At 40.2% G+C, this 16,571-nt stretch overlaps 1 protein-coding gene across 3 annotated transcripts in view; it reads right to left on the minus strand.

The window, feature by feature from the left end:
• The window catches only part of slco1c1 (solute carrier organic anion transporter family, member 1C1), a 73,424-nt gene that overhangs the window by 31,137 nt on the left and 25,716 nt on the right, over positions 1 to 16,571 (minus strand). For all 3 annotated transcript variants that reach the window (XM_073066131.1, XM_073066130.1, XM_073066132.1), the window contains 3 exons: positions 13,384 to 13,499; positions 13,152 to 13,298; positions 12,961 to 13,059 (listed from right to left, as the gene is read on the minus strand). In XM_073066131.1, coding sequence (XP_072922232.1) covers positions 12,961 to 13,059; positions 13,152 to 13,298; positions 13,384 to 13,499 — 362 coding nt within the window. The remainder of the gene's footprint in view (positions 1 to 12,960; positions 13,060 to 13,151; positions 13,299 to 13,383; positions 13,500 to 16,571) is intronic.

Here is a 16,571-nt window from a genome sequence, read left to right on the forward strand (position 1 = left end):
AACTAGTTTTGGACTTGGAACCATTCAGCTAAACTCACAAGTATTCCAATCTGGGGTCTGTAGATGCCTTGGTTAATGGTAAGGCTCCATGGCATAAAAAATGGTAGGGAACTCCTGACACCTGCTGAAGTCAATAGAACTGGCCAATGACTTGTTTCAAATATTAGATTCACTCATGCACAATATGCAGTTACTATTAGAACATAGGCACCATAGAAAACTTGCTCTTTATCTTTCTACAAGGACGAGCCAGATTTGACTGCCATTCTTTCATTTGTGTATTCTTGTCTGCTAAGCATCTCACAGTGGGCAAGACCACAAGACACTACCTTGACTTAAACACAAGACTCTGAAAAGGCTTAAAATCCAAAGCAACACCCTCAAAATGCTAGATGAACTCTGCCAGCCAAGCAACAGCTAAGGAAGTGAATAAGGCTCTTAATCAGGACTGAAAAGAAAGGGTGGTAGGAGTGGGGAAGGAATAAAATTTATAGGTGAAACCAGGTGAAGGGGATGGAGAATGAAGTGAGAGGCTGAGATGTGATGGGTGTTAAAGCTAAAGGGCTGAAGAAGCAGTAATCTGATAGGAGAGGAGAGCAGACAATGGGAGAAAGTGATGCAGGATGGGCACCAGAGAGGGGGGTTTTGTATTTAAGTATTATTTTGTGTTTTTTTTTTCCTTTGTGTATTTGCAGGGTTTGTTGTCCTTTGACGTTGGTTATTTGTCCATTCTTGTAACCATGGGTGATTGCCTTGGACTCTTCTCCTACTATCACAAGACCCTGTTGAACATTGATAAATTAGGTTACCACAGGCCTATTTCCCTTGTTTGATGGCATGACAGATGGAGGAGCAGCTGTGTGGCTTCAGTAATAGTGAGGAGTAGACCTTAGGCCGCGGGCTTGCCTGCTGCTGCAATCCTGCTGAGGAGACGCCAGAGGCAGTGTAGTGTGGCATCTGTGCTCAGCTGGGGACTGGCCTCTACTTTCGGTGCTGCCGTCTACGATTTGATCGGTGGAATACCAGCCTAGATTACTTGCATATGTTTGTCTGCGTGCTGCCGAGAGCTGTGCCATCAGTTTTGCAGGACACGTTGCTCAGGTACTTGGAATGTGATTTTGTTCCGCTGTATTCATGTATGGTTGAAAGATAATTAAATTTGAAATTGATTTTCTGTGTGGTCTTCCATTAATTTTATTGTTTCTTATATTTACTGTGAATACCCACAAAAAAATTGAATCTTAAGGTTGTACAAGGTGACAAATGTACTTTGATAGTAAGTTTATTTGAACTTTGATGGGCATGTGAGGAGACTTTACCATGACATTACAACATTAGCAACACATTACACAGACAAAAGGACAACAGCTACTGTACACTGTTCCATCCCGTCACAGAAATTCAATTCCTTCCAACTACTGCTTTCCACTGCTACCTAAACTAACTAGTTATCTCTTACTCATTTCAGGAGAACTTTTAGCATTAACTGTTTCCCTAGCCACTGAGCCTGTCTGACTTGCTGAATTATTTCAGCATTTTAGAGGCAGGCTCACCTTTTACAACATGGTAACAGTTCCTGTGAACTTTTCATAACCCATACCACCTCCAAGTCATATTGTACACAAACAGGCCCTACACTCCAATGGGTCCAGGTCAATTAAGTTGTCCACCTAGCAACCTCACCAATGACTTACATAACTACAACAATGTCCCAATTGCTGTACTCAGTGCCCTTACTGAAGGTGTGTGCCAAAATGCCGTTTAAACCCCATCAACCTGTGACACCACTTTTCCTTCTGTTGTATTACACACCTTAGTGCCCTACCATGCATAATACAAGCCCCACTCTGTCCTGAAGGCACAAAGGGAAAGAAGCAACTGTGAGCAGCCGTGGGTAGAGTTGTGGACAGCCAGCCTCTCAAACTCAGTGAGGGAGTCTGCTCAGCTCGACTCAGAACCTGGTGTGGAGAAAAAAGGCAGGTGAAAATGTTTTGTTCCCTGCCTCCTCACAGCAGTAAGTATATCCATCCCTTTGGTCTCCCCAGTGTTTATGTGTATGTGCACACTGTCCATGGGTCATTCACAGAGGATGTGTTAAATTGAAAGCCCTGGGCTAGTTTAAAAGTAACATGGAATCATCAGAAACAACTGTAATTTAATGCAGCTGTGAGGGAACTGAGCTCTGACTGGTTCAACTCTGATTCTGTTATTTTATTCGTGAAGTAGCCAATGATAAAGAATATATTGGAGGATCTATCCAGAAGTGTATGTGCCTCTACTTTCTTAGAAGTTTGTGTCAATTTGGCATGTCAGCTAAAACAAGCAGTGCTGCCCCCAAGGACCACAGCAATCCAGTCCATGCTCTCTTTTCACTATTACCATCAGTTACAAGGTACAGGAGCATTAGGTCCCGCACCAGCTGGTTCAGGATCATCAGCCTCCTGAAGCTACATGGGGAACTTCACTCACCTCATCTCTGAACTGATTCTACAAGCTACAGACTGACCTTCAAAGACTATACAACTCATGTTGTCAATTTTTTTTTGATCTGCATAATTTGTCTTCTTTTGTACATGGGTTATTTATCAGTCTTTATTAATGTATAGTTTATCAAATTCTACTGTACACATTTCTTTATTTTTCTGTAGGTGCCTACAGGAAAATGAATCTTAACATAGTATATAGTGTTACGTACTCGTGACACGTGACAGTGGTACCCTTGTCCCGTGACTGGGGTTGAAGCTATACTGGACTTGAGGTAATGGTCTTGTGATGGTGGAGTGATGTCATTTTCCCACCAGCAGAGATCATGTGACAGGTATTTTTTTTTATAAACAGGGTATAAAAGGAGGACCCCTCCCTGTGAGGAGGGGCAGTTCGTGGCTGGATTTGCCATGTTGACTTCATGCCACTGCGTGATTTAATGTGGTGACGCAGTTTAGTTGAAAGATGAAGTTTTATCTCATGCCTAAAGTTTAAAAGGTCATTGCCAGCAGTTTCTTTACAATACTGCTAGTTGAGAATCAGTGGAGAGTGAAGATCGGGGTTCGGGAGTTAAAGATCGAGGAGAATCGATTTCGATGGTGAAACGGGTTCGACCTTGTTTGATCCTTATTCGGAAGGATTTCGTTGACTATTCTCATGTTAATCCCTGGGAAATACCAGAAAAGATTGAGGACAGTGCGGTAAAGGAAAGGTCAGTGCCTTTAAGCCATTTTGTTTTGTAAAATTCTTCGTGGGAAGAGTTCGACTTTGAGGAACCGAAGCAAAACGACGTGAAAGAGAATTTAAATCATCTTAAAAAGTCTCTCCTTTTAAATGGACTGTGAGCATTTTGAACTTTTGGCAATACGACTCTAAAGAATTGTTCTTGCAACATCGCTTTAAGGACTGTAAGCTTCATTGCTTTGAGGACTGTTTAAGCTGTCGCACAGCAGCTGATTTCCAGTTACGTTAGTGACTTGTTTACTTTTGGAGGGTTTGTTTTCAGTGTTTAATAAACGTGTTATTTGTTATAAAAACCCTTGCCTAACTCATATATTTATTGTTGCCTGAATACGTAACATAAATATGGGGGCTCGTCTGGGATTGGATCATTTGAGTTTAAATGCTTGTTGAATTTTGAATCGGTGTTTTGGAAACGGGGAATACTCGGTTCTTTTGTTTGCTTGGCTTGTGAGTGGTATTTGGCAACAATGAATATTGATGAGTTTCTGGCTTTGCCAGGCGTGGAGTTGTTAGCGAAGGCGAAAAAAACAGGTATGGGAGATAGCTAGTAAATTGCAACTTAAAGGTATTTTGCAGACTACATCAAAGGCTGTAATACAGAGAAAAATTGCGTCACACTTTGTGGATTCGGGTGTTTTTGATGAATCGATTTTAGAGTCGTTTCCAATAAGTAATATGGAAATGCAGTTGCAAATCGAACAAATGAAGTTGGAGCGTTGCAAGTTAGAAGCTGATCAGAAAAAGAGAGAATTTGATTATGCAATGGCGGAATTAAGGTCTGAGAATCGGTCTTCTGGTTCTAGAAAGCCATTTGTTGCTAGTCAAGAAATTAAATTGGTCCCTCCATTTAGTGAAACAAAAGTGGAAAGATATTTTCAGCATTTTGAAACTATTGCTCGGATGTCAGAGTGGCCGAGAGATAAATGGTCAGTGTTGTTACAGAGTGTAATTAAAGGTAAAGCACTGTAAGTTTATACAACTTTAACTGCTGCGCAAGCACTTGATTATGATATTGTGAAAATGCATATTCTAAAAGCATATGAATTAGTCCCAGAAGCATATAGAGAAAGATTCAGAAGTTTGAAAAAGTCTGTGGAAAAGACATGTGGAATTTGCCTATGATAAAGCTGTGTGTTTCGAGAGATGGGTTTCTTCTAAAAATGTAAATGGGGACTATGATACATTGAGAGAGCTGATTTTAATGGAGGAATTTAAAAGAAGCATTCCTGTTGAAGTAAGGACCTACTTAAATGAGAGGGATACTGATAAATTGCAGGACTGTGCTAGATTAGCTGATGAGTATGTTTTAATCCATAAGAATAAATTTCCTCAGGGCAGAATTTTTAAGAGGAAAAATAACGTGGAGACTCAAGGTAAATCAGAAATTAAATCAGATGTTAATGAGAAAGGTAAGGACGAAGGAAAACCTGTGAAGGAAAGACAGTTTGGTCTTATTTGTAACTATTGTAAGAAGCCTGGCCATGTAATAGCTAACAGTTTCAGATTGAAAAAGAAAGAGAAGGAAGCAGTTCCAGATGCTTGTGTGCAACATACTGAAGCACCTGTAAAATTACAGGGTTTGATAAACACAAATGAGGCTTTGTTAGAGTCTGACCAAGTTAAAAAGGGATATGATCATTTTATAACTGAAGGGTTTGTATCCTTGAAAGAAGGATCTACTCTGGTGCCAATAAAAATCCTTAGGGATACTGGAGCTTCTCAATCACTGATGTTAGACAGTGTGTTGAAGTTTAATGAAGAGTCTGATACTGGTGGGGTAAATTACATAAGAGGTGTTGGGAGTAATTTTATGCCTGTACATTTACATAAAGTAAATTTAAAGTCAGGGTTAGTTACAGGATTTGTTAAAGTAGGATTACAGCATAGCTTACCTGTGAAGGGTATTTCTTTATTGTTAGGTAATGACTTGGCAGGTGGACAAGTTTTTCCTGAAGTGCATTTGATAATGGAGTCAAAGGAACCAGAGATGAATTCTAACACAGATTCTTCCTGTGTTGTGACTAGAGCTATGGCTAAAAAGATTGATGCGCAGAATGAGGTTGTTACTCAGGACTGTTCAACTCAGGATTCGAGTTTTGAGGATGTGTCAGAGACTTTCTTACCTTCGTTGTTTGAACAAGATTCTTGGAGTAAGTCTGACTATGAAGATTTATCTCTGTCTCGAAAGGAGATGATAGCAGAGCAGAATAGAGACCCTGAGATTATAAAATTAAGGGAACAAGCTTTACTAGATAGTGAAATTGAGAAGGTGCCAGTAGGATATTACTTGGAAAAAGGAGTGTTGATGAGGAAGTGGAGGTCACCTACAATTCCTGCAAGTGAGGAATGGAATGTTGTTTACCAGGTAGTTGTCCCTAAAGTTTATCGAAATGAGATTTTGACTTTAGCTCATAGTATGCCTTTAGGTGGACATCAAGGGGTAAGGAAAACTGTGGATAAGATTTTAAAACATTTTTACTGGCCTGGTCTAAGAAAAGATGTGGTGATGTTTTGTAAAACGTGCCATACTTGTCAAATTGTGGATAAACCAAATCAAGTTACACCAGTAGCTCCATTACAACCTATTCCAGCATTTAGTGAACCATTTTCTAAAGTTATTGTAGATTGTGTTGGTCCATTACCAAAGATAAAAACTGGTTATCAGTATTTGTTGACTATCATGTGTACTTCGTCTAGGTTTCCAGAGGCAGTACCACTTAGGAATATAAAAGCTAAAACTGTGACAAAGGCTCTTATAAAATTCTTTACTTATTTTGGATTACCTAAGGAAATACAAACTGATCAAGGCAGTAATTTTATGTCTGGATTGTTTCAACAGATAGTTTATAAATTAGGAGCTAAGCAAATCACTTTGTCTGCATACCATCCAGAATTGCAAGGTGCCTTGGAGAGGTTTCATTCTACCTTCAAGAATATGATTAGGACATATTGTGTGGAAAATGAAAGTGACTGGGATGAGGGTATAAACTTACTTTTATTTGCAGTAAGGGAATCGGTACAGGGATCTTTAGGTTTCAGTCCATTTGAACTTGTGGTTGGACATAGAGGTAGAGGACCTTTAGCTTTATTGAAAGAACAGTGGATTAGTAAGGAAGTACACACTAATTTGTTGGACTATGTTTTGAAATTTAAGGGCAGGTTATATAAAGCTTGTAGCTTAGCCAAGGAAAATTTAAAGTTGACTCAGGAGAAAATGAAAACTTTGTATGATAAAGAAGCTAGGATGAGGATGTTTAAGCCTGGAGATAATGTGTTGGTTCTTTTCCCAGTGCAAACGAATCCTTTACAAGCTAGATTTCATGGTCCTTATGAAATTGTGTCTAAAATCAATTATGTGAATTACATAATAAAAACTGCAGATCGTAGAAGGTCAACACAACTTTGCCATATAAATATGATAAAACCATATTATGAGAAACAATCTGATACTGTGACTGTTGTGGTTAGTGAGAATGAGTTTGATTTAACTAGGAACATGATAGATGATTCATCTGAATTTCATTCTAAATCCAACATTGTTTCTGTTAGATTACCAAATTCAACCATTCTGGAAGATATTGATGAGAAATTAGCACATTTACAGCTAGAGCAGAAACAACAGATGAAGGAATTAATTTTTAAATATAAGGATTTGTTTCCAGATGTTCCGAGAAGGACTACTATAGCTTCACATGATGTAGATGTTGGAGATGCCAAACCTATCAAACAACACCCATATAGGATGAACATTGAAAAATGTGAACTTGCTGAGAAAGAAATTGAATATCTGTTAGAGAATAATATTATTAGACATTCTAACTCGAATTGGAGTTCACCATGTGTTATGGTGCCAAAACCTGATGGTAGTATTAGGTTTTGTACGGACTATAGGAAGGTGAATGCTGTAACAAAAACAGATGCATATCCAATTCCTAGAGTAGATGACTGTGTAGATAAAGTTGGAAAAGCAAAGTTCCTTACAAAGATCGATTTATTGAAAGGGTATTGGTGTGTTCCATTAACGGACAGAGGTAGAGAGATTTCTGCATTTGTAACTCCATCTGGGTTATATGAATATAATGTTCTTCCATTTGGGATGAAGAATGCCCCAGGTACTTTCCAGAGGATGATTAACTCTGTGATTCAGGGATTGAAAGATACTGATGCTTATATTGATGATTTAGTGACAGGAAATGATACTTGGGAAGCACACATTATTGCGGTGGAGAAATTGTTTGAAAGGCTTTCAAAAGCTAACTTAACTATTAATTTAGCTAAGCGTGAATTTGGACATGCCACTGTGACTTACCTTGGTTATGTTGTGGGTCAAGGTAAGGTAGCTCCTGTTCAGGCAAAAGTTCGGGCAATTTTAGAGATTCCCACTCCAACGGGGAAAAAAACTGTCAGAAGATTCTTGGGAATGGTAGGATATTATCGAAAATTTTGTAAAAATTTTGCTAATGTTGCCCTTCCATTAACTAACCTTCTGCAGAAGAATGTGAAGTTTGTGTGGACAGTGCCTTGTCAAGAAGCATTTGAAAAATTGAAAACGATGGTATGTCAACAACCTGTGCTTAAGGCACCTGACTTTGAAAAACCTTTTTCATTAGCTGTAGATGCTAGAGATGAGGCTGCAGGAGCAGTATTGATGCAAAGGAATGAGGGTGATGAGGTTGATCATCCAGTAGCTTACTTTTCTAAGAAACTTAATAAGCATCAAAGAAAGTATTCGACAATAGAGAAAGAATTGTTATCTCTTGTTTTAGCTTTAGAATATTTTGAGGTATATGTTGGTACAACTCAAAAACCACTTATTGTTTACACTGATCATAATCCGTTAGTTTTTCTGAGTAAGATGAAAAACAAAAACAGAAGATTATTAAATTGGAGTTTGATGTTACAAGAGTACAATATTGTGACAACTCATATTAAAGGTAAAGATAATGTGGTTGCTGATTGTCTATCTTGATGTTGAATGTACAATGTAATTTGTTTTTATGGAGTGTTTTTTTTTCCAATTGTAACACTCCTACTGTATTGTGAGTTGTAAGATGTTATATGATGGTATTGTATATTGTGTATGTTATAAAATTTATACATTTGTTTTTCTTGTAAGTAATTGTTAAAATTTTTGTTCTTGTCAGACCAAAAATGTTTTTTTTTTTGGAGGGAGGTGTTACGTACTCATGACACGTGACAGTGGTACCCTTGTCACGTGACTGGGGTTGAAGCTATACTGGACTTGAGGTAATGGTCTTGTGATGGTGGAGTGATGTCATTTTCCCGCCAGTAGAGATCATGTGACAGGTTTTTTTTTGGTTTTTTTTATAAACAGGGTATAAAAGGAGGACCCCTCCCTGTGAGGAGGGGCAGTTTGTGGCTGGATTTGCCATGTTGACTTCATGCCACTGCGTGATTTAATGTGATGACGCAGTTTAGTTGAAAGATTAAGTTTTATCTAATGCCTAAAGTTTAAAAGGTCATTGCCAGCAGTTTCTTTACAATACTGCTAGTTGAGAATCAGTGGAGAGTGAAGATCGGAGTTCGGGAGTTAAAGATTGAGGAGAATCGATTTCGACGGTGAAACGGGTTCGACCTTGTTTGATCCTTATTCGGAAGGATTTCATTGACTATTCTCGTGTTAATCCCTGAGAAATACCAGAAAAGATTGAGGACAGTGCGGTAAAGGAAAGGTCAGTGCCTTTAAGCCGTTTTGTTTCGTAAAATTCTTCGTGGGAAGAGTTCGACTTTGGGGAACCGAAGCAAAACGACGTGAAAGAGAATTTAAATCGTCTTAAAAAGTCTTTCCTTTTAAATGGACTGTGAGCATTTTGAACTTTTGGCAATACGACTCTAAAGAACTGTTCTTGCAACATCGCTTTAAGGACTGTAAGCTTCATTGCTTTAAGGACTGTTTAAACTGCTGCACAGCAGCTGATTTCTGGTTACGTTAGTGATTTGTTTACTTTTGGGGGGTTTGTTTTCAGTGTTTAATAAATGTGTTATTTGTTATAAAAACCCTTGCCTAACTCATACATTTATTGTTGCCTGAATACGTAACAATAGTAACATATACAGTATGCTCTGACAATACACTGACCTCCTGTACCTAATAAACTGGTCACTGAATGTATGCTTGTCATCTTTTCCTACTGTAGCCCATCCACTTTGGGGTTCAAATTGGTGTGCATTCAGAGATGCTCTTCTGCACATAACTCTTTTAACATGTGGCTATTTGAGTTGCTCTCACCTTCCTGTCATTCTCCACTGACCTCTTATTAAGAAGGCATTGTTGCCTACAGAAATGCTCCCCACTAGATGCTTTTTTTTTTAAATTCACCATTGCCTGTAAACTCTAGAGACTGTTGTGTGTGAAAACCCCAGGAGATCAGCAGTTTCTGAGATACTCAAACTACCCCATCTGGCACCAACAATCATTTCACAGTCAAAGTCACTTAGATCACATTCCTTTCCCAGTCTGATGTTTGGTTCAAACAACAACTAATCTGCATGCTTTTATGCAGTTTGTTGCTGCTACATGATTAGCTGATTAGATATTTTCATTAACAAACCGGTATACAGGTTTGCCTAATAAAGTGGCCACTGGGTGGAAATTTACTTTGATATTGAAGATCAAGCGACATTCTGGGATAGAATTGCTTTATGTTCTAGATTGAAGCAGATGACACCTTGCACCTTAGCAAAGTAATTTGGTTTTAACCGCAATGCTTGCAGAATTAGCACAACTGTTAATTTGGATTAAGTTTAAATGGCTGATAGTCATTGTTCTGCCCTCTAGATACAATTTCAAACTACATTCCTATGCTCTGTTAGAAGCTGTATCGAGGACAGGACAATATCTTCATAGATAGACAATCAGTGATTCTCAGGGACCTCTCCACAAGATCGTTTTTACATCTACAGACTTTATTCACCGATGTCCATATATTCAAAGGAAGGAGACCCTCTGATATTTTATGTAACAGTAATTATTCTACAAATGGGCTTCATCCTTGGAAATCAGTGACTTCACTTCCTAGTTGGGTGGTCACATGGGACCCAATTACAAATGCTCTATAATTAAAATTAAATGAGTTTTTTTTTTTTTACAGCACCCAAGTTTTGCACGGTATTGTAGTCATTTTATGTATTGTACTGCTACAAAAAAAATACATGACACAGGTGTGTGGTGATAAACCCAATTCTGACATGGGTCTCCTTTGTGGACTGAGAATGGGAAGGGGGCAGGGAGAAGGGAATCATGGTTGGGAAAAGGGGAAGGGAGAGGCAAAGCACCAGAGAGACATTGTGATGATCAATACACCATTTGTTTGGAAGCAAATGACCTTTCCCGATGCCCCCAGCACTCCTCCGCTACACCAGTCCCACACCCCTCCCACGGTGCTCCACCCACACCATTCACAACATCCTCTGCTCCTGCCAGATTTACAATCTCACTCTTCACTGTATGGTTACAGTGCAAAATTCTTAGACACCAAGAGTTTTGCATAGTACTGTATTTTTTAAACTTAAATATGGTACTATTTTGGTTTAGCTGCTGTGTTTTGTGAGTGCTCTATGGTCTGGAGGAACAACGCTTTGTTTGGTTTTTTACACATGTACGGTCAAATGACAATAAATGAACTTGAAGACTTGGCAAGATAATGTCCTGAGAACATGCACTGGTATTACTCCAATCCACCAGTCCCTCTGTATAAAAATGGACTAAAATCCTTTGACACTAATTCCTTTCTGGATTGCCCATGCAACTGGCATGCTGTGTTGCACAAACCTTAACTTGAGTGGTCAGAATTTCTTTATAAAGATGCCTACTGCTGCATTGAAAGGATATAGCACTTATTAATCAGAACCTTCACCAGCCATTCACTATTCAGAGACATGGACCATATATTTTAGCTCTTTCTTTCACTTCCTTTCAGAAAGTAATGAGCATCATAGAGCCACCATTCAGAACCATCCTTCACTCATACTTGAATGAGGAATAATGCCTCATTTCTTTACACTATCAGAAATAAACGCTCCAAGACATTTCCCTGCAGTTGCTCCTAACACCCGAGAAGGCCAACAACTGTCTGCTACAAGGACACTAGCATCCAGGTTGGTACACCCAGATTCAGATTCATCTCATTTACATTGAAACATAGCGACATTTGTCAGCTGCCAACCACCAACACAACCTAGGGATGTGCTGGGTGCAGTCCACAAGTGTTGCCTCGCATGTCGTGCCAAGATAGCCATGGCCACGATGCTTGGCAGAACAATGCAGAACACAACAAGCAACATCAGTAAAACAAGGCCCTTTCCTCCCTCCCGTCCATCCACACAGACAGGCCTGCCACTCCAGCACAGGCATCTGAGCTCCAGGCTTCTGATCGATTTAAACCTTGTTATGCCCTTCACTTCTTCATGACTGTTGGTGTACAAGGAGGGAGTCACAATGAGAACACACCCACTCTCAGCACCGTTTCCTGTCACTGGGTAAGACCACAGCAAAATAACCGTGGAGGTTATAGGCCACTTGAGGTGGTATATGGTGTGCTGACCTTCATTAATCAGGGGGCTGAGTTCAATAGTCACAAGTAATGTTGCAGCTCTATAAAACTCTTTAGAACACACTTGGAATATTGTGAAACATATGCAAAATGCTGGAGGAACTCAGCAGGCCAGGCAGCATCTATGGAAAAGAGTAAACAGTTGACGTTTCAGCCTGAGACCTTTCATTAGAACTGTAGAAGAATGGTCTGTTCTCAATATAGGAAGAACGTGGAAGCTTTAGAGAAGGTGCAGAGGAGATTTACCAGGGTGCTGTCTGAATAAGAGAATGTCTTGTGAAGAAAGGATGAGTGAGCTAGGACTTCTCTTTGGAACAAATGGAAATAAGATCATGGATAAATTTAAGATAAGAGGCACGGACAGAGTGTATAGTCCACAACTTTTCCACAGGGCAACAATGGCTATCTTTTAATGCGAGTTAGAGGTACACATCTTACATAAAGTAGTAAGTGCCTAGTATGTACTGCTGGGTATGGCAGCAGGGGCTGATGCAAAAGCAACAATTAAAGACTCTTTGGTAGGCAACATGGAGGGAGGGAAGGGTTAAATTGATCACAGTAAATTAAAAGTTCTGCACAACATTGTGTGCCAAAGAGCCTATATTGTACAGTACTGTTCTATGTCCTACGGAACTGATAAGACCTAAAATTAGCCTTGTCACAACAAACATCGAAATCTACAGTGAAATGTGTCATTTGCGTCAAATCACATCAGCGAGGATTGTGTTGGGCAGCCCACTTCTGGTGCCAACATTGCACACCTACAACTCATTAATTCTAACTGTACATCTTTGGGACGTGGGAGGAAACCAGACCACCAAGAGGAAACCCATGCTGTCACTGGGGGTAAGTACAACTCCTTATAGACAGTGGCAAGAATAAAACCCAAACTTACAGCTGGTGCTGTAATAGTGTTACATTAACACATTTTGGTATCACATGTAGCCTTTGTTAACTTTGAATAGCCAATTCCTTGCAAGTTGCTTAGTTGAGCTCTGTCGAAGTTCTTTGAACAAGGGCAGGTGCATGTTACGCACATAAGCAGACTTCACAGAAATCATGTCATTATACATTAGAAACCAAGGACATTCTTCAAACATATCAACTGTACACCTAATTGCAATAACTAGAAAGATGTATAGAAAAAATCTCTCCTTACCCAAATCAACAAATCCAATGTCGACAAAAAGCCTGGCACAATACGATCCCAGTAAAAATCCAAACACTGGGCCCACGAGGGTAACCGTGTGTAAAATTCCTAAAACACAAGGGAGATGTTTCTGAAGATCTAATCAACACATTATATCTCAATCAAGCGAATTGTTCTTATGTTATACCAATTTAAGTTACCAATGTAAAAAGATGCATTTTCCTCTGTGGCATGATCATCAAGATAAGATATTCCCAATGGTCCAGTTGGAGCTTCACCTATTCCTCGCAAACTATTACCAAGGAATAGAAATATCCACATTGGCGAGCCTCCCACTTTCTCACAACCTAAGCAAAATATTTTGTAAAATCAGAAACATCCAATTTCTGACATTTAGAGGCAGAAGACAGTCACCATTATTGCTGTACTTACCGGGAAGGGGCATAGGCGAAGTCTCCACAGTTTCTGTGCTACTGGAGTCATTTGAACATTGGGAGGCTACTGTGGTAGAATTGCTTGAAAATTTAAGTGCTGTTTCATAGTTGTAGCTGAAGAAAACAATTACCAACAGCTTATTCCAAGCTATAAGAAAATATACATACAAAATTGTGGTAAACTATTGTTGCAAACAATGAAGAGATGAGCGAAGGAGAGGTTGATTTGAGGGTTGAGGCATGTGGGTGCATTACAAAGTTGGAGCAGGGCATATTCAAGGAGAAGTGGTCGAAGCAAGATCGAAATTTTCAGTAAAATTTCAGAAAATTTAAATTTTCAGTAGCAGGTGTTACACCACTTGAATCTATCTATCTATTTTATTAGTTAAATGTTCTAATTGAAATTTTTATTATCTCAACTGAGTATGATATGACCACAACTGCATTTTCTTATGTTCATTCTCTTGCGTCCTTTTTCTGTTTTCCTTTTCAACTCTTTTAACACTTAATAAAGCAATGATGAGCAATAAGTTTCATGCCACATTCCTGACTTTCGAAGAACCTTTGGATCACAAAAGCCTCAGGACCTAACAAGTCAATGATGCCTCTTAGATCACTTCCACCAATCTCATTACCCCACACATTTCCCTATAACATTCTTTCTTACATGCCAGCATTCTTGGACTCATTATCTCTGCCACTCACCTTTATTTTCTCGGAAGGTTAAGGAGGTTTAGCCTGTCACCGGACACTAACAAATTTCCACAGATATACCATTGGAAACATCCTGGCTGATTTCAACCTGATCTGGTACTGCCATTCAAATGCACAGCAAGGAAACAAGCCGCAGAGAAGAGTGGACTTTGCCCAACACATGATGGGCACGCCTCTCCAGGGACGATACATCTACAGGAGGCACTGCTTCAAGGCAGCAACATTGATCAAAAATCGCCACCATCCAGACCATGTCACCTTTAAGCATCTGCCATCGGAAAGGAGGAACAGAAGCCTGAAGTTCCAAACAAGATTCAAGAAGGGTCCTTTCAGCTATCTCATTTTGGAACCAAGCTGCACAAACCTAATCTCTACCTCACTACAACAACACTATAACCACTTTGCACTGCAATGTGCTGAATTTTGTTGTAATTGCATCCTTTCTTTTAAAATTGTGCTCATGTTCTTCTCGTGAATGCTGCTTAGCTGATACTATGCATGTCCCTGTGATGGGGCTGCAAGTACCTTTTCTTTGCAACTATTCATGCATGTACTTGTGCACATGACACTGAACTCCAACTCCACAATTTACAGTGATCAATTAACTCACCAAAAGTTCATATTTGTGATAGAAACAGAACATAGAAAACCTATAGCCCAATACAGGCCCTTCGGCCCACAAAGCTGTGCTGAACATGTCCATACCTTAGAACTACCAAGGCTTACCCATAGCCCTTTTTTTCTATTTTTCTAAGCTCCATGTATCCATCCAGGAGTCTCTTAAAAGATCCTATCGTTTCCGCCTCCACCACTGCTGCCGGCAGCCCATTCCACACACTTTACATAAAAACTTAACCCTGACATCTCCTCTGTACCAACTTCCAAGCACCTAAAAATTGTGCCCATTGGTGCTAGCCATTTCAGCCCTGGGGAAAAGCCTCTGACTATCCACACGATCAATGCCTCTCATCATCTTGTACAACTCTATCAGGTCACTTCTCATCCTCCGTTACTCCAAGAAGAAAAGGCCAAGTTCACTTAATCTATTCTCATAAGGCATGCTCCCCAATCCAGGCAACATCCTTGTAAATCTCCTCTGCACCCTTTCTATGGTTTCCACATCCTTCCTGTAGTGAGGCAACCAGAATTGAGCACAGTACTCCAAGTGGGGTCTGACCAGCGTCCTACATACCAGCAACATTACCTCTCGGCTCTTAAACACAATCCCACGATTGATGAAGGCCAATGCAACATGTGCCTTCTTAACCACAGAGTCAGCCTGCTTGTAGCTTTGAGTGTCCTATGGACTCGGACCCCAAGATCCCTCTGATCCTCCACCCTGCCAAGAGCCTTGCCATTAATGCGATATTCTGTCATCATATTTGACCTACCAAAATGAACCACCTCACATTTATCTGGGTTGAACTCCATCTGCCAATTCTCAGCCCAGTTTTGCATCCTATCAATGTCCTGCTGTAACCTCTGACAGCCCTCCACACTATCCACAACACCCCCAACCTTTGTGTCATCAGCAAATTTACTAACCCATCCCTCCACTTCCTCATCCAGGTCATTTATAAAAATCACAAAGAATAGGGGTCCTGGAACAGATCCCATGCAGAACAGGCCTCCATGCAGAATATGACCCATCTACAACCACTCTTTGCCTTCTGTGGGCAAGCCAGTTCTGGATCCACAAAGCAATGTCCCCTTGGACCCCATGCCTGCTTACTTTCTCAATAAGCCTCACATGGGGTACCTTATCAAATACTGGAGGAAACCCAAGCAGTTGCAGGTAGAAGGTACAAACTCCACACATCCTGTACTGAAGGTCAGGATTTATACTAAAGGCAAGTGATTCAGCAGATGCTGGAAATTCAGAGACACACACACAAAACCATGTCAAGCAGCACCTTGTGGTGAGGAAAAGGCATGAAAAGTGTTGGGCCATAACCCTGCATCAGGACTGGAAAAGAAAGAGGAAGAAGCCAAAATAAGATGGGTCAGAAAGATGGGAACAAGTACAAATTGGCAAGTTAACGGTGAGCAGAAAGGTGAGTCAGGGAGGAGGTGGAGGGATGAAGGGAGAAGCTGAATTGTGATGTGCAAGAGGTATAGGGCTGAAGAAGGAGCCTAATAGAGAGGAGAGGGCCATGGGTGTAAAGGAAGGATGAGGGGCACCAGAGGAAGGCAATGAGAGGCAAGGGATAGAGGAGATCCAAAAATGGGGAAATGGAAAGGGAGAGGGCGAGAAGAAAAAATACCGGAAGTTAGAGAAATCAATGTTCGTGCCATTGGGTTGGAGGCTATCCAGACAGAAATTGGGGTGTTGCTCCTCTAACCCGAGAATGGCCTCATTGTGGAAGTAGATGAGGCCATGGACTCACATGTCGGAATGGAAACTATCTTGCTCAGTGGTCCCATGTAAGCATGGGAATTCAGATCTTGCTGGCTGCTCTTCACTGAGGACTG

The sequence above is a fragment of the Hemitrygon akajei genome, chromosome 14, assembly GCF_048418815.1.
Source record: "Hemitrygon akajei chromosome 14, sHemAka1.3, whole genome shotgun sequence".
In the NCBI taxonomy this organism is placed as follows: Eukaryota; Metazoa; Chordata; class Chondrichthyes; order Myliobatiformes; family Dasyatidae; genus Hemitrygon; species Hemitrygon akajei.